This window comes from Pimephales promelas, chromosome 2 (assembly GCF_988280905.1).
Source record: "Pimephales promelas chromosome 2, fPimPro1.hap1.1, whole genome shotgun sequence".
Taxonomy (NCBI): domain Eukaryota; kingdom Metazoa; phylum Chordata; class Actinopteri; order Cypriniformes; family Leuciscidae; genus Pimephales; species Pimephales promelas.
Window position 1 is genome coordinate 10,382,839 of NC_142770.1, and position 18,921 is coordinate 10,401,759.

The following is an 18,921-nucleotide window of genomic DNA, read 5'->3' on the forward strand; positions in this document are numbered from 1 at the left end:
TTACGTTGTTGAAGACTTTTATTGAATCTGTTTACTGTTTTCATCGAAACCGGAAGTGCATCGTCATCATGTGTTTTGTCAGTCAGCTGTTCATTCACACACTGCCGTGTGATGGCAGTTTGTGTTTGCGTTCATTTCGCGAGCGTCGGCACGCGCACATTCTGTGTGTAGTTGCACAACAGATTGTAAGATGTTTGTTAACGATGCTTGTAAAGAACTTTGCACTATTAGGACAGAGCCACATGCGTGAGTTACACAAACAGGAAGCGTACATCACATGCTTTGTCAAATCTATTTATGATGAAGCACAATTTATGAACGTCTTTTTATTTTTATTAATTTATTTTTTATTCCGGAGTGACTCTGGATTACGGATGTTAGCGTGGCTCGAACATCAAGTCATGTGTTAACTTTCAAAAACAGGCAAGTCTCCTTTATATCTATTTTAAATTAATATACATATGCATATATTTATAATAAATTCTTCAGATAAATTTGAAACGTTTAGAAAGTGGTAGACTTATCAAAGAATGGTGATTAATATATAATATGTTTGGGTTTTATTACACTGCTTTAACCATTTTTTACTCCAGCTCATGGCCAAATTCTCACCTAATTCTTGAAGTCAAGTGATAAACCCACATCCTGCTGACATTATCTCCACTTCTCGGATCTAAATGAACTGAAAGAGTTAGTCTATTAAAACGGGTTTCGAGGCTTTTTATAAGGGTTATCCAGTTGTTTTATCGTTTTAAGTCGTTTAGTTTGGCTCGTAATTATAGCTACATGTTTCCTTTAGGCTATACTGACCTACATTCAAAACAATGAAAGCTTTATGATTTACCAAACGCTTATCGCGTTAAAAGTGACGTTGTTAATCTGCACACCAAGACATTCTTTCTTAGTTGGTTCATGGCTGTTGTTCGTCGACGTTTGAACCCTGGAATGCCTGACTTATGAAATAGTATGAGAAATCTTTTTTTTTTATTGATTAAAAAACACATTTGCATATGTTTTTGTATAGTAGAGTATGCTTCATATAGTAGGTTATGATATAGATACAAGAATATGATGCTCGTACTTATGGAAGCTTGTTTCTGTCACTGAATAAAAATAAAATAAATAAAATCTTTTTTTTATCTGACAATTCAGACTTTTTTCACCTATACAATTGAGTGTTTTTTTTTTTATCCTACAGTTGTGGCTTGTTTCCGCCACGCAATAAAAAAATGTATTTTTTCTGTAAAGCCCTGTATATTAATGTGCTTTATAAATAATCCTTCCTTGCCTACTTCCATAAAATTCATATAATCGTTTGTAACTCTATCTTCTAATAATGTGTGTTAGTTTTATGTTCAAAGCGCTGTAGTTTTTATTGTGAGGGCAAAAACAGGGAAACACTTTATGTCGTTGTTACACATGTTACTGAAATAATAACTTTAAATGATGCATAATTACATGCAACTAACTAGGGCTGTCAAACGATTAATCGCATCCAAAATAAAAGTTTGTGTTTACATAATATATGTGGGTGCAGTGTGTACAATTATTTGTAATGGATGAATTAAAGTGGATTTCACAACATCTTGAAGTAGCGAATGATTTTCTGATTGTTGGTGGTCCAGATATAATTTATAACTTCTTCACACGTACTGGCTCATGTTTCTGATTATAATGCTGTTTTGGTTGTTTTTTTTGGGAAAGCCATGGAGGAGCTGGGCCCGGAGGAACAGTTCCTCAGGGATGCCAGGAATGGGAACCTAGAAGGTATCCAGAGGCTATTGATGTCCAAGATAAAGGAGGAGGCCAACATCGACATCAACTGCAAGGGTAGGACACGACATTAGGTTTCCTTTGACCGTTCATATCTATAAATAATTTTTAGTACTTCTAATGGCAATTGCATTGTTTCAGGCAAGAGCAAATCTAATCATGGCTGGACACCTCTTCATCTGGCCAGTTACTTTGGACATACGGATGTTGTTGAGGAATTACTGAAGGTATCGATCATCTCAGGCTTTAGATATAACACACATTCTATGTATGATTTATGTGTATGTTTATTATGAGAAGAATGTCTTTGCGGGAGCTCATCTGTGCTTCTTACAGGCTGGAGCAGATGCCAACTTGTCAAATAATGTCGGAGACACGGCCCTCCATAAAGCAGCATTCACTGGGAGGAAAGTACGTATTACTTCTATAACATATCATAATACACTGAGACTATGGATTTGAGCTATAGAGGGATATTTGGTTATTTGATGGACAAACGATGGCCCGATTTTAGAGGGTATTTTAAAGAAAGTCGCACCCAACGTTGTAATTAAAAGGCAAAGTAATTTATTTGGTGTATGCTTCTGGATAATTATAAACACTTTACTGGATTTAAAAGAGAATGTGTTGCTTAACAAATCAAAAACAAAACAAAGATTTCAGATCACAAAACAACTTGGCATAAATTATATAATTAAATAAAACCACAGTATTAAATTATTTATAAAATAATTTATTGTAAATTATTATACATTTAATAATTAGTTGATAATAATAATTGCATTAATATGTATTAATCATATTACATATTATTATTAATATTGTTATGCAGCAATATAATAATTATTAATATAATTTATTATTATATATATATATATATATATATATATATATATATATATATATATATATAATATTTTTAATTAATTAATAATATTTTTATAATATTATAAATATAATTATTAATAGATACTTATAATGAATTATTATGTTTTTACTTGACAAAACAACTTGGTATAAAATAAATATGATGACACCAGTGGTAAAAATAATGATTATTAATAAAATAATTACTTTTAATTGTTATACATTTTCGAATTACAATGATATAAATAGTATTATTCATATTCATATTTTATTATTAATATATAATTAGTAGTTTTCTAATTATTAATAAAATACTAATTATTAATATTATGTTTTTATTGACTAATTTAATTGTTAATAATATATAAAAAATAATATTATTGTGCAATTATTAATATTATACTTTATTAATAAAATACTCATGTTTTTATTGACTTATTGACAAAACCACTTGGCATAAACATGACATAACAACAATAGCAATAATAATTATTATCATTAGCATTTCATTATTATATGTTACTATTATACATTATTTATATTAATTATTACTATCGATATTATTGTTTTTATGTTAATTAGCAACATTCTAATTATTAATAAAATGCTAATTATTCATATTTATTTATTAATAATATAATTGTATTATGCAATTAGAAATACCCATAATAAATATTATGTTTTATTGACATTTATTGACAAAAGAACTTGGCATAAATATTACCACAACAGCCAATCATTGCATTCGTTTCGAGCTGTGTTTATTGCAGCCCTGAGAGGACTATAGACACTCGATTTTTATACTCTCCTTTTCAGAATACTAACATTTTAGATATGTATTGGTATATAAAGACAGTTTAAACAAATTTGGGAAAAAGCTTTTTAGAAACAAACTGCCTACCCTGCATTTAATGTCATGTTTTTAACCAACATAACTACTCTGTCTGCTGAACCCCAAACACTGATTGGACTCTGAGTCTGAATATATATATATATATATATATATATACTAACCGAATGCTGATTTTGCTGTTTAGGAAGTTGTAATGTTGCTTCTTCAGTATGACGCTTGTCCTTCTGTCATCAATGGGACGGCGGAGATACCTAAAGATGTTACCCAGAGCGCTGAGATTAAAAGCATGTTGGAGGGTAAGCATGTTGAAATTGCATGAAAACGTCCCTCTACTATGTGTACCGAAGGCGCTTTGGATCAAATCTACTGGGTAATTACTTTCGTTACTAGATTATAACTGACATTCTTTTACCAACTAGCTGCGGAGAGGACTGAAGAGAGGAAACGAGAGGAGCAGCTGCTGGAGGCGGCGCGGGAAGGAACCATATCTACCCTCACTAGACTGGTAAGCTTTGCTATACCATTTTAAAGACGTCTACATCATGTAACAGCGTTTAAACGTTGATATGAACTCTCGTTACTCGCGTAGCTAAACATGAAGAAACCCCCGGACATAAACTGCACAGACCTGCTGGGAAACACGCCGCTGCACTGCGCCGCTTACAGGGGTCAGAAACAGTGTGCCATCAAACTCCTGCAGCTCAAGGCCAACCCTAACGTCAAGAACAAAAACGGTACCCAGCGACTACTTATTGTAGCATCATTTTTTAATACTTTCAAAGCCGTTGTGTTAAAAAAAATTACTCTATCAATTCAGTACATCTACAAATGTATATGAATCATTAAATTGATTAAATATATGTATTTTATAAGGGTATTTTGTGGTGGCCAGAAACATACTGGTGTTTATTTTTGCATATTTGATTTCAGATCAGACCGTTTTTGATTTGGCTAATGATGCGGAAATGAAGCAGATCATTGCAGGAAATGTTATGAAAGTAGGTTCATTTAACTGTTCTGATGTAAGAGTGTCACAAATATGGTATCCATGCATAAAACATATGTCATGTCATGATTAGGAAAGTGTCATGTTAGTGTTATGTACACCCCTTCAAGTGAAGTGTTACCCAATATTTTTGTAATAACTTGTGTGGCTTGTTTCAAAAATACCTTGTCCATCACCATACATCTTAATATTTAGCTTAATTTATGCTCATTTACTATGAATGAATGAAATCAGTGAACAATGTTGTGAATTTGGTTTTGTTTGACCCTACAGGGCATGACGCGGCATGTTAAAACATTTGAGGGTCCTCTCTGGAAGGTATGCTTTATCAAAACCTATAATATATGTATCATTCTTTCTATATTTATTACTCATTCTTTTTGCATTGTTTATTCTGTATTATTTACTCTTTCTGTATTTTCTTATTTATTTTTTCGTATTTATTTATATATTCTTTTACATATTTATTCTGTTATTATTCATTTATCATTACTCTTAAAATTTATGTACTTATTTTTATTATATTTTGTATTTATTTTTTACTTTTTCTTGAGTTTTCTTTGTTTATTTGATTTATTGTTGCAGAGCTCAAGATTTTTTGGCTGGCGCTCCTACTGGGTAGTTCTTCAAGATGGAGTCTTGTCATGGTACCCTAAACAGTGAGTATATCTGCTTATATTTCTGAAATGTAATGCTATTTTAATAGAATTTTGTATATATATATATAATACAATTAAATGAGAGCAAAATTGTTGGAATTAAAGATTAAAGAAAAAATATTTGAAAATTGTCATTTTTAACCTTTTTTTTAACTCATCAAGGTCAGATGTAGATTCAAACACACGCCGGCAAGTTTCCAAACCGCTAACACAAGCACAGTGCATGGTAAGATTCATTTTATGATTTATCATGTTTTATGGGCTTTTAAATGATTCGCAAGACTCCTTTTCTTTGCATGTTTCAGATTAAAGCGAAAGATAACTGCTATTTCACTGTCAAATACTTTGATGACAGCGTTCACCATTTCAAAGTGTCACAGAAGAACAACCCCGAAGACACCAGAAAAGTGAGATTCCTTTCTGCTCCTTTGTTTCCTCTAAAGTGGAGAACATTATGTGAGTTTGTGTGAATGTGTTTTATTTGTCAGAGGTGGCTGGAGGCCATAGAGGAACATTCTGCTTTTAGCACACATTACTGCTCACAGGACCCTGACAGTGAGGAAGAGGAAGACAACGTTGTGTCAGTAAATGAGCTTTCTGACTCACTTCAGGTGAGAAATGTCCACTGCATATTGTACATACCTAACAATCACATCAGCTGATAATATGCACATGACTTTCTTCCTCTTCTACGAGGACATGTAGCTTTTCTGAAACCTTCATCATATGACAACCTTATCTATAAACTGTAAAAGTTGTTTTTGTTTTTTTACAGAAATTGTGACAAAGGTGAGGCAGGGAAAACAATATGTGTGTGTGTACAGTACACACACACACATACACACACATATATATATATATATATATATATATATATATATTGTGTTAGCTTAGTTGGTACAGACAACCTAAAAAAAAAATTGTGTATACTAAAGATTTTATGTCGCTGGTAAATTTAAATGAATATATATATATATATTAGGGCTGTGAAACGATTAATCGCGATTAATCGCATTCAAAATAAAAGTTTGTGTTTACATAATACATGTGTGTGTAGTTTGTATAATTATTTTGTATATATAAATACACACATATGCATGTATATATTTAAGAAAAATGTGTTATTAATATATCAAATATTTATATTTATGTATAATATTAATTTTGTATAAATATATATAAAGTATATACATGCAAATATTTCTTAAATGTTTACATGCATGTGTTAGTATTTATATATAGAAAATAATATATATATATATATATATATATATATATATATATATATATATATACACACACTACACACACACACAAACTTTTATTTTGGATGCGATTAATCGCGATTAATCATTTCCCAGCCCTAATATATAAATTCTTTCTATATTATTTATTCTTTTTGCATTGTTTATTTTCATTTCTTTATTATTCTTTCTCTATTTGCTTATTTATTTTTTCATAAATTTATTATTTATTTTTTATGTATTAATTTATAATTTATTTATTTTTATTAATGTTTTCTTTCAGTTTTTTTCTGTTAATTCATTTATTCTTTTTCGTATTTTTTTATTTTGTATTTATTCATAGTAATACATTTAAATCGTTAATACATTAAATGAATAAAATAAAAATAAATTAAAAGTTTAAATTATTCAGTTTATTTGGTTTTATTTGAACTTTAAATAGATTTGATCTCATGCTCATATATTACTACAGTACCAGGAAAATGTATTCTGACTTCCCTTTTTCACTCTAACCGCAGGAAGTGGTAAAGTTGACCCATACTTTTTGTTACAGTCGTAGCCTTTCTCTTACTTAATATGCCTTTTCTTACATTTCTTTTTGCTCTCTTGTTCCTCTTTTGTGTGGCAGCGGGCTGAATTGTGTCATCAGAGACTGGAGACCGAGCTGTTGGTCCTCCTGTCCATGGTGAAAGAGGATGACCTCGTGGAACGTAAGCTGAATTTGATTGGCCTCAACCGCTTGTCTAGATCTGTATTTTTAAAGCCACAGTGTATGGAGTGAAAACAGTCTCAAAACCTTCCACAAATGCATATCATAAACGATTCCACAAATCACTCCATAACAGTGCTTCTTTACATCCTTGCAGGATTGCCTGTGACAGTCGTTCAGAAGCTGAAGGACGTCTGTGAAGCCTCCAGTGAAACCTGCTCCTCACTGAACCTGTGTCTGGGGCTTTTTTCCAGACAGGAAGGAGTATGTATCTACTGTGCATTAGTGCCCGCCCACTTTTTTAGAATTATTTTTCTATTAACCAAAATAAACATTACAAGGTTTTATTTGAAGCATGAAAGCAATGGAAAAAGAGTTTAGGGAGACTGAATCGATTACGTAATTCGTGGTGCTTCATGGGAGTGGGCGGAGCTAAAGAAGGTGTTTTTATTTTGTTTGTCGCAACTCTTATTGGTGGTATCTTCGTTACAGCATTATGGGTAATGTAGTTTTCACCACAAATTTAGCTGTTAATCACAGTTTATTTTAAAAAAAGGTTGAAATAATGTGAACAGATAATGTGAACTATAATGAATGTGAACAGACGTCAACAGAAGTATATATACCATTGATTTACAACCTTGGAGCTCACAACAGGTCTATCTTTAAATGTTTATAAATAACCATAAAAAATCTTTTTGGACATTTTTTGCAAAATTTTCACACACAAAAAATGAGGTTATAATAAGTGCATGCTAAAAACTGAGCCACGGCAGAGTGGTGTTTTCGTGATTCTTTTGAGCCTTGGCGCTCACTTGGACTACACTACTTCGAATCCGATCTCACCAACAATTTTACGTCCCTATTTACTATATTTGTCAAATTTAGATACTGAAACCTCAAAAATGACATAACTCCAAGCAAAGTTTTTGTTAATGATCACAAATACATGGGAAATATAAAACATGAGCATTGGTGTATGTATTCCATGTATGGGGCACGTTAAACGCTAGATTATATTCCTGCATAGTGGATTTCTAAGTGTGTGTGTTTGTCCAGGCACGCAGTTTGAAACTGGAGCACGAGGTGGAGAAGAATAAAATCCTGTCAGAGGCTCTGCAGACGCTGGCCACTGAACATCATGAGCTGGAGCAGTCGCTGGTCAAAGGATCGTCGCCCCGCAGCGTCCGCAGTGAAGACGAGTTCTACGACGCTCTGTCTGGTGCGTACGTTTTTTTTACACTTGTCACACATTTAAATGTTTTTGGATTACTTGTATTATTTAAAGTGTATAATATCGGCCATTTATTGCTTTATAGGCTATAGTATAAAAAATAATTATCTGCTTATCTGTCCACCCCTAGTGGAAAAATTAAGCCTATTTGGGTGTATTTTGGGCATATTCGATTAGTGTATAGCTCATTTGCATATTATAATTCATTTTCAAAGAAACTTGTAATACAAAAAAAGTACTTTTCATGGGTACTTTCATTGTTTAAAGTTTCATTTTGATAGGAGTAAAGGAAAAAAATAGCCCCATTGGGGTGTATTGTTGCCTGGCCTTACTGGCACACATCTCGGATTGATGAGAGTTTAACATATTTCCTCAAATAGGATTTCTTAGGACTTTTATTATGTTGTTCTGGACACCTCATAGAAATGATCTAAGCGGCGAAAAATTATTTTACTATTAGTCAGTCGTAAAACGCTACTTTGGCTGGACTATAGTGTAATTTAATAATTTTGCACAAAAAATGTTTTATATTTGGCAGATATGGAGTGACTGGAGAACAGTTACTTTAAATAGCATCCCATATTTTGTCTTTTTTTTTTTAAATTAATTTAATCGTAAATATGCAAATTTCTGTAACGTTTTCACTTTTCAGGTGTATGTTTTTGCCCACTTTTAATTGAATAAAATAGTTGGGTGAAAGAAATGTATTAGGAGGAGATACTATAGAAGGAATGTGATCGTGAAACTGCGCAAACTGAATTTTAACCTGCATTTCCCACACAAGCCCCAAGACTCAATGACATCAGCTTTTATGACAAGTAGTTTTATGTGACAAGTTAATAAGTGTATAGATTAAAATTCGGTGAATAGAAATTAAGGTTTTTGATGAAAACATTCCAGGATTTTCTCCATATAATGGACTTCAATGGGAACCAAACGGTTCAAGGTCCAAATGAGAGTTTCAGTGCAGCTTCAAAGGGCTTTAAACGACACCAGACAATGAATAAGGGTCTTATCAAGCGAAACGATCGGTCATTTGAAAAATAAATAAAAAAGTTTAAGTTTTATAAGCACAAATGCTCGCCTTGCTCTGTTCTGTGATGAGCGTTCCTTCCTAACTCGTTCATGAAAATGAACAAATCTTTTTCGAGACATGACTCGAAGGGTCCTATAAGACCCTTATTCATCGTCTGGTGTCGTTTAAAGCCCTTTGAAGCTGCACTGAAACTCTCATTTGGACCTTGAACTGTTTGGTTCCCATTGAAGTCCATTATATGGAGAAAATCCTGGAATGTTTTCATCAAAAACCTTAATTTCTTTTCGACTGAAGAAAGAAAGACATGGACATCTTGGATGACATGGGGGTGAGTAAATTATCAGCAAAAGTTTCTTTAAAAATCATGCCCCCAGTTAAAACTTGCAGTCAGCAAATGTTACAGTAACAAGTAAATCTTCAGAATCAGCTTCTTAATCATGAACCACCTTTCTCAGTGATGTGTCCAGTCATTTCCGGTTCCATTAAATGTCACCTGATCCCCTGCTCAGGTTTCCTCGGAGAGCTTGTTGCTGTCGGCCAGGCATTGTCCCACTGAGCCATGTCTGTTTGTGTTGGGTTTCCACAGATTCGGACACGGAGACCGTGCTGAGCTGTTTTGAGGCGGCCGGCCACTCGTACGAAGACGGAGAGGACTTAAAGTCCGAGCTCTACTGCAGCGTCCCAACTCATCTCAGCGGCAGGATGTCCCAGGAAGATCATCGTGGAGAGGAAGAGGGTGAAGATGAGGTGGCCAGAGTTAATGGAGTGAGGAAACACAGGTAGGAATGCAAAAAAACAACAACTACAATACCAACTCTTTTATGCAAAATATTTATTGCAAAAATATTTAGCAAAATGTTTTTTTTTTCAAAGTAACTGGACATTTTAAATCAAAACAAACTTATAGAATTAATATAAAATTAAATGTGAGCATAGACGTAACATTCAGCCCAGTTTGCTTTTAAATGTCACGGTTTCTTAAAGGCAACTTTTCTGTTTTGTTTTGGTTTGTGTCTTGTGGTAAATAATTTAGCGAGCCAAGGCCAGAAGAGGCGCTCATAATGAAGCAGTAAAAGATTGATGAGGTAGCCGAGTTTAATGCCGTAATTTGAACTTTTAAGGCTCGGCATGTTGACTGACGGCCTGTTGACGGGTAGTTGACTGACTTTGCATCTGATCGTAGAGTATATTTTATTGGATGTCTCTGGATGCCTCTATTTTATAATATTGTATTTGGAATATTGTTCTAAATATACACTTTAAAGAAATATTGTTGGTTCAACTTAGAAAATTAAGTAACCTGGCTGCCTTTAAAATTTCAAGTTCATTGAAATGGAAAAATTGAGTTAATCACCAGAAACTCAAAGTATTATGTTATCGGAACTATAGAAATTATTTAAGTTGATTTGACAAAAGAAAAAATGTTGTGATTACAAATCATGAAAATATTTGTTTACAGTGATCTCTTGTTGTCCATTTAGAGACTTCTCATATTGTTCACAATATTTAGTTTTTGCTTTAAAAAAAATTAACCACACTACATTTCTTCATTATTACATTTACATTTAGAAGGTATATACGATATAAAATAGAAGGTTTTGGAGTGTCTTGAGCTCTTGAAACTGATACTAGCGTCACTTTGCTGAATAAGATATAAAGCTTCCGTTACCTGTCTGATAACACCAGTCTAGACGTTTTCCGTCAGCATGACAACAGTAGTTACCATGAAAACAGCTAACTAATCTGTTTTTCATTATTGTAATAGTTTCTAAATGTAAATGGGCATTTTTCAGAAGCTGATAAGACACAGTTCAAGTCCTTTGAATTATTCCACAGGACAAGTTTACCAGCTCCAATGTTCTCCAGAAATGACTTCAGTATCTGGAGCATACTGAGGAAGTGTATCGGGATGGTGAGGTTTTTTACTCTCATGTAACCTTTAACTTAACCGAAACGCTCAAATTAAGCAATTAAGCTTTGATTGATTTCATCTCTCTATCTCTCTTTCAGGAACTGTCTAAGATCACCATGCCGGTTATTTTTAATGAGCCGCTAAGCTTTTTACAAAGGCTAACCGAATATATGGAGCACACGTACCTCATCCACCAGGCCAATGCTTTAGACGACTCTATTGAGAGAATGAAGGTAAAAAATAAAAACAATATACACGACCCTCTATTTGTCTGAAAACACAAGCAAAATATGCTAAATAACTGTGAAATGTGACTAATGGTCGATTAATCGGCCACCTTTCCATCATCTTTGGACAGTTGTCACATTTTCTGACATAAAAATTAGTTAAACTTGTACTAAATATCTTGTAAAATAAATAAATAATACATTTTGCAATGAATTCATATATTTTCATTCATCATAAAATGTATTATTGTATTAAAACATAGTGTATATATACTGGTGATCACTTACATTACTCTCAAAATTGACAAAAACCCATATAGACAGAGCAATAATCAGTTTGACTAAATCGCCACTGTTATATGAACTACTCTATAGTTTTATTGGCCAGTTTAATGCATCTTAAACAGATATTTCTTGGATTCAAGATTTTCTTTATTAAATCTAGTCTAACCTATAGATTGTCATCTAAGTAAATTAATGTTTTCTATCCAGTGTGTGGCAGCGTTTGCAGTATCAGCCGTGGCGTCTCAGTGGGAAAGGACGGGTAAACCCTTCAACCCCCTGCTAGGAGAAACATACGAGCTAGTCAGGTGAGAGATTGAATGCTAGTTTATTAGCATTGACGGTAGCATTACGGTGCAGTCAAATTTACCATTGTTGGGTGAATTTTCGCAGGCTGAATCAGTCATTTCAATATGAATCCACTCGATCTGGAATTTCACACAGGAGCGAAAGATTTCACAATCATGTTAACTTGTCGCGCTGACTAGCAAAAGTAGTTTGGTTTAAAAGTAACTAGTGTGTAAGCCGTGGTTCATACATTGCTACGCTAAAGTGAATAGGCAATGGACCCACAAACTTTTGTTTAAAATTTTGACCCACAAATGTGACTTTTGCTTTTTTTTTTATCTTAAAGTGTTAGCATTCATGTTAGCATTAACATTAGCATTACAACTGTACCTTTTTTCCACTTAGTGTGTTTGTGAATATCAATATATCAGGGACAATTACCATGTTTTTTCCACATCCTTCAGGGAAGATCTTGGTTTCCGGCTGATATCGGAACAAGTGAGCCACCATCCTCCTGTCAGCGCCTTCCATGCCGAGGGATTGCAAAAGGACTTTGTGTTTCATGGCTCCATCTACCCCAAACTGAAGTTCTGGGGGAAAAGCGTGGAGGCCGAACCTAAGGGCATCATCACTCTAGAACTTCCTAAGTAAGCCTTTGCGAGAGAGCTTTTTACTAATATTCGCATATTTGTTCTCCTTTGCTAATAATTGCGTGGATTATTTAGAATTTGTATGTACCTAATTAAATACACCTAATTTACAACTTGTGAATTTGACGACATGAATTTGACATTTTTAGACAGCTGAAAACGCTAGAAGACGTCTATCTTTGGGCGCTTGAGAGCGTTTTGTCAGCGTAGCGTTTTTTTCCGTTGAGACGTTTCGTTGCTATGATACAGAATATCCGCAGCACAGTTTACTTTAACTGATTTCGCAGATAATTTGTTTCATACTAAAAATGTATTTTTCATCCATTTTGGTCGTTTAGCTCTGTTGGTTGATGTCGTCGTACAGAAAGAATGTTGTGACAGTTGGTCGGTGTGGTTTAGTCCCGCCCCTCCTCCACTGTGATTGGACGGCTGCGTAAAGAGCATGAAATAAATGCTCTGCGCCTCGTTACGCTCATGCCGTTTAAAATACGCGGTGCTCCCATTGACAACAATTGAAAACATACGCCAGTCACGTTGAAAAACGCTTTGGTGGACACATGGCCTTAATCTCATTTCAATACGCGAGTTCACACCATGGTGGAATTGTAATTACGAAATTCTGACTTGTAAAAATTGTTCACGTCTTCGTAAACTCCGACTTGTATCATGTGACTGCTATACTACCTGACCACTCCAGATTCATTTTGACATTGATAGTATAGTGTTTTCAACTATACTAATTCTAACAGCTCACGAGTTGTCGCACAGACACCCTTCGTTTTAGTAACCGTCATATATTAAACTTGTTACAGGCATAATGAGGCTTACACATGGACGAACCCCACGTGTTGTGTCCACAACATCATCGTGGGACAGCTGTGGATCGAACAGTATGGCAGTGTGGAGGTTATCAACCACAGGTATCAACAAGACTGTTCTGTAAATCTAGTAGTTCTGGTTTCAATTTACAAACTGTATTAATGCTGACCCTTGATGTATCATTTTGACTGATATTTGCCAATAGAACTGGTGAAAAATGCTGTCTGAATTTCAAACCGTGTGGCCTTTTTGGGAAAGAATTGCATAAGGTTGAAGGCTACATCCTGGACAAGAGGTCAGTGGTTTGAGAGTTTGAGAATTTCCATGATAAATGCAAACGTCATTTTATATTGATTATTTGTGAATTCCACATAGCAAAAAGAAGGTTTTCATCCTTTACGGGAAATGGACGGAGTGCATGTACATAGTCGACCCAGTTCTGTTCGAAACTCAAAAGAAGAATGATAAAAAAGCGTCGGAAGACAAGAAAAGCAGTAAACAGGTGTTTCTGAACGTTTTCATACAACATTCGTCAAGATACCCGTCTATTCTAATAGAGCCAGAGTAATAAGGCTAAATGTAAGAGATGCACAAAATGTTTTGTAACTGTTTTCTTGGTGTTTCTCAGCAATCTCAGACATCTGACTCAGAAGAAACACCTCAACCAGGTGGAGATTCACTGGATGTGATCCCAGGAAGTCAGTTGCTCTGGAAATTACCACCTAGACCAGCAAACTCTGCCCAGGTCTGTTCCAGAATAGTCAGAAACCTTGTCCTTTTCTTTAAGAAAAACAAACAAACAATTGAAGTGAATGGGGCCGATTTGTAAATGTTCAAAAAATCATGATTTCAAAAGTGTTGCTGCAAGACGTGAACAATATGAGTGTTAATTTGATTTTAGACTGAAGAAAATGTGTACTACACTGTGTAAAATTATAACTTCATAGCCACGACAAGCCAAGTTTTAACAGATGCGTTAATCTGAGTGCTTTTATAAAATTATGAGCTTTTAAAATCTCAATGTAACCTTGATTTTTTTTCTTCTTTTTTTCTTTCTTTTTTTTAAAAAAAGTAAAAGAATGGACGAGTCGGAATTAATTTTTGTGGTAATCAGCATTATGCCACAAATGCTGTCATTTGAGCTTTTTTTCTACATTGGTTTCTTATTATCTTCTCAATTTTTATATGTATTTTGTTTTTATTTGCATAAAAAAAAAAAGATGTACAACTTCACTACATTCGCAATGCAACTTAATGAGCTGGTCAAAGAGATTGAAACGGTCATCCCAAAATCCGACAGCCGACTGAGGCCAGACATTCGAGCCATGGAGAACGGAGACATCGGTATGCTGATGATGTTCTTATGATGTCATATTACATATCTGTAGAACTTCTCGCAAACCAGCAGCATTGAAATATTCCGATGTTCAACTTTATTTTTTGATCCCCCTCAGACCTGGCTAGTGAGGAGAAGAAGCGATTAGAGGAGAAACAGAGGGCGGCACGTAAGAATCGCTCTAAGTCGGATGATGAGTGGAAGACGAGGTGCGGAAATATTATATTACAGTTTTGTTTTTTCACATAATCGTTTTGCTGTTCGCTTTTGCCAAAAGTTATTACAGTTATTGTTAGTACCCAAAAATCCTATTCAATAAAAAATGGGATCTCCTTTTTTGAATCAAATTTTTTGATGAAAGTGTTGGCAAACAATTACTATGCATTTGTAAACACCGTTTTTTTGTGTATGTAAAATTAGGGTTTGCTTGTGACTAACTGTATCCACAGTAAAAATTGATCAGTTGACATCTTGAATGCGTAATTGAAAAGAAAAAAAATCAGTTTTGTGGAATTAAGTTTACAATTTTAAGTCTATAGGTTTCCTCGTTTTTTTTATATTGTCAACTGATCACTTTTTACAGTGTAACAAATTCTATTATGCACACTAAATTTAGTCATTTATTTTATTTTACTACATCATTTTTCTATCCATAGCTTAACAGTAACAACTTAAGTAACTCATTGATGTTTAGCAGCACTCTTAGTCCTGGTTTACTGGACACTGTCTTTTGAATTTAACCCCATTTTCTCTTTCATTTCTTTTGGCAAAATTGATCAGTTGACAACTTGAAAGTGAGGAAACTCATTCTTCATGTGTAATTGAAAAAAAAAATCAGTTTTGTGGAATTAAGTTTACTTAACTTAATTTTTTCAGTTACGCATTAAGTTTATTACTTAACAATTTTAAGTCTATAGGTTTCCCTTTTTTTACATTGTCAACTGATCACTTTTTACAGTGTAACAAATTCTATTATGCACACTAAATTTAGTCATTTATTTTATTTTACTACATCATTTTTCTATTCATAGCTTAACAGTATCTACTTAAGTAACTCATTTAACAGCACTCTTAGTCCTGGTTAACTGGACACTGTGTTTTGAATTTAACCCTATTTTCCCTTTCATTTCTTTTGGCATTGTCTTTCATCCCATGACTGCGGTGAACAGAAATGTCGCCTCAGGCTCCAGGTATGACACTTGCTTTGTTGCTCTGTCCTTCTCATTAAACTGCTGTTGTTTCACTCCTGAATCACTCCGGGGATCTATGTAACCACAGTCTATAATTACTGCTCAATTAGGGTTTTTGTGGTTGCAACAATTTGTAACAACACAATTATATTAAAACATTTGTTTTGTGTGTGGGCCAAATAGTTATAGACTATTTTGTGATGCAAAAAAAAAAATGTATAATACTAGTATTACACCAAATTTATACATAAGTATAATATAGTAAGTCTCTTCTATATTCTTTTTATTTAAATTATCATATGTAAATGAGACTTCACACCAATGGAATTGTCCCCTTAGACAATGTATTTTTAATGTGGAATAAGACAATGTAAACAGAGCTCCCTGGCCTACCACTGCGAGGGCAGGGTGAAACTTTACACCCGGTTTAAGTGTTGCAGCCAAACGCTCCTCTGAATCTCTTAAATGAAGAAAGAGATTATTTTAAAAAGGGGTCTGAAAAGAATCATTTTCTTAATTATGTTTGGCTGGTGAGTTGACTAACCCCAAGAGACTCGATGTGGCACAGCGGTCTGTTATAATCAACCAGTGATTTTATTTGTTAGCTGATCTGAACTTTTTCACATTGCCCAAAACAGGTGGTTTCATCAAGGTCCAAATCCACACAATGGCTCTCAGGACTGGCTGTTCTCCAGTGGTTACTGGGACCGTGATTATTCCCAAGTACCGGACATTTACTGATCCACAGGAATCTTGCCCTGTCATTGATAAATGTATAGTTACGACTACCCCTAATGTAACTAAAAAACATGGGCTTGTTGGTCAGGTGAATATTAAATATTATATTCAATACTTTTTCGAAAGACAACTGTTTTAAACTCACTGCTCTGTATAGCTGAATTTAGAGTTTTCACAGTTTCCTATTTAAAAGGCTTTTGATGTAGTAGCAAGCTGGCCTTGATATATTAATATCAGTGTACTGTAATGGCAATAATGGGCTATTTTAAATTTTTCCACTGGAAAATTTGTTAACTGGTAAATTTGGGTGTCCCCCAATGTTTTCTGTTATTTGGGAAACAACAAACATATTCACTTGTCATTTCTTAAGTTGGTAACATGCCCTCTGTGTTGAGTGTGGAATGTGTTATAAAACACAAATGATTTTGAAAATGACTGTTACATTTGGATTACAATTTTTAATATGCAAATTCACGTTTTCCACTCAGAATACACTATTAGGACAGTGAGTCTATTTCTCCTGCTCTTTCTGTTGTTGATTTTTATTTTGAGGGATGCCTCCAAGGTGTCACTAATATATTGACTAATGTCTTATATTATTTTATAATATAACAATCTTATTTTAATTATGTATTTATCATGATTTAGTTATTCTACTGTTTTTAATTTTAAAAGTTGGTCAGTGACAGGAACATGGATCTGTAATGCAGTCTACTTTTAACCCCATATCCATTTATTTTGTGTGGGTGTGTTACATGTTTTTGTGTGCATATTTTTTTTTAGAGATTTATCTTGTCAAATAATGCCTGTATACATATGTAATGCACAGAATTCTTTAAAAGGCATTAAAGATTATATTTACATTACATCCAAATAAAACTGGAAAAAAATGTATGATCATTTTTTAAAAGTAGTGATTCTTTTTGAAAAAGTAGCGATTCATTTTTAAAAATTAGCGATTCTTTTTGCGATTCATTTTTAAAAAGTAGCGATTAGTTTTAAAAATGAGCGAATAATTTTTTTAAAGTAGCGATTCATTTTTAAAAAAGTAGCGATTCATTTTTAAAAAGTAGCGATTCATTTTTAAAGTAGCGATTCTTTTTGAAAAAGTAGCAATTCATTTTGAAAAAAGTGGCGATTCTTTTTTTTAAAAGTAGCGATTCATCCAAAGGAAAGGTCTTTACCTTAATATAACAGCTTCAAAGTCGTTTCGGTGGTTAACAAAGTCATAGTAGGGCGAATCATCCTGGTAGGAAAGCTTGGGGGGGGGGGACGCCGCCGGAAAAACCAGCCATGCAAGTTTGAGAGCGGCGCCCCTGACACAGCTCGCGAGAATCACGAAATGCTTACGGCAACGACGTCACACACATCAACAACGACATACTGTGTGAAGCTACTTGCGCGCATCCAAGAAAACTCGTTCAGAAATGTCCAGAAAAAGGGAAAGAGAATCGGACCGTGCTAGAAACCGGACAAGAGTCCCACTCGGTCGGGCTTTCACTCGTTGGCGCGAGCTTAAAAGCAGCACTGGATTGTAACTGCGATGCTGACCTGCCAATCTTGTGATGGACTTGTAAGTAAATCTCTTATTTGTAAACTTGTTTGCGTTCTATGTTGTATGTTGCTGCGCTAGCTAGTAGTTTGTCATTTTTTACGGTGCTGTTCATTCATCCGTTGTTGATAATTAGACCAGTTCAATAATTGCCACACGTCTTAGCTAGCTTTCGTTTACAAAAGCTGTAATTTAAGCAGACTTCCTAACAAACAGTCGTTTCTCTGACTTAGTTTTGTTGTGTTTTATTTTATTTTTTTCGTTATGTTTTATTGCCTAGGTTGCCACAAGAGCTAGTTTGCCAGCTGAACTCGGGTGTTGTGTATCACGTAACGTTAGTCCTGTGTCTGGTTCTTATGGCGTAAGTTACTGTTATATAAACTTTAGCTGACTAACAGTGCACTTCCCGACTGTAATTTTTCTTCAGATTGTGTTGATAATTAATCAATTAAATCTTGACGCTGTTGATGTTGATTCCTGCGATTATCATGAGAACATAGTCAATATCTCACGTAATTATTAGGACACAAGTCTAGAGGTTGTAAA

General features: G+C 34.1%; 1 protein-coding gene across 2 annotated transcripts; it reads left to right on the forward strand.

The window, feature by feature from the left end:
• Positions 1 to 67: 67 nt before the first annotated feature.
• On the forward strand, positions 68 to 17,717 carry osbpl1a (oxysterol binding protein-like 1A). 2 transcript variants are annotated; one of them, XM_039682578.2, is made up of 29 exons: positions 68 to 423; positions 1,705 to 1,830; positions 1,915 to 2,000; positions 2,110 to 2,184; positions 3,678 to 3,789; positions 3,913 to 3,998; positions 4,083 to 4,227; positions 4,424 to 4,491; positions 4,773 to 4,817; positions 5,085 to 5,158; positions 5,321 to 5,384; positions 5,464 to 5,565; positions 5,647 to 5,769; positions 7,031 to 7,112; positions 7,269 to 7,375; positions 8,171 to 8,333; positions 9,968 to 10,160; positions 11,218 to 11,293; positions 11,392 to 11,526; positions 12,013 to 12,110; positions 12,555 to 12,737; positions 13,553 to 13,660; positions 13,765 to 13,854; positions 13,935 to 14,061; positions 14,188 to 14,304; positions 14,780 to 14,903; positions 15,014 to 15,104; positions 16,065 to 16,085; positions 16,724 to 17,717. In XM_039682578.2, the coding sequence occupies exons 2-29, from the start codon at positions 1,707 to 1,709 to the stop codon at positions 16,824 to 16,826; spliced, it is 2,922 nt and encodes a 973-aa protein (XP_039538512.2). In that variant the 5' UTR covers positions 68 to 423; positions 1,705 to 1,706; the 3' UTR covers positions 16,827 to 17,717. The 2 variants fall into 2 exon arrangements, with proteins under 2 accessions (XP_039538512.2, XP_088990850.1); XM_089134724.1 differs by having other exon boundaries at positions 68 to 246.
• The last annotated feature ends 1,204 nt before the right edge of the window (positions 17,718 to 18,921 follow it).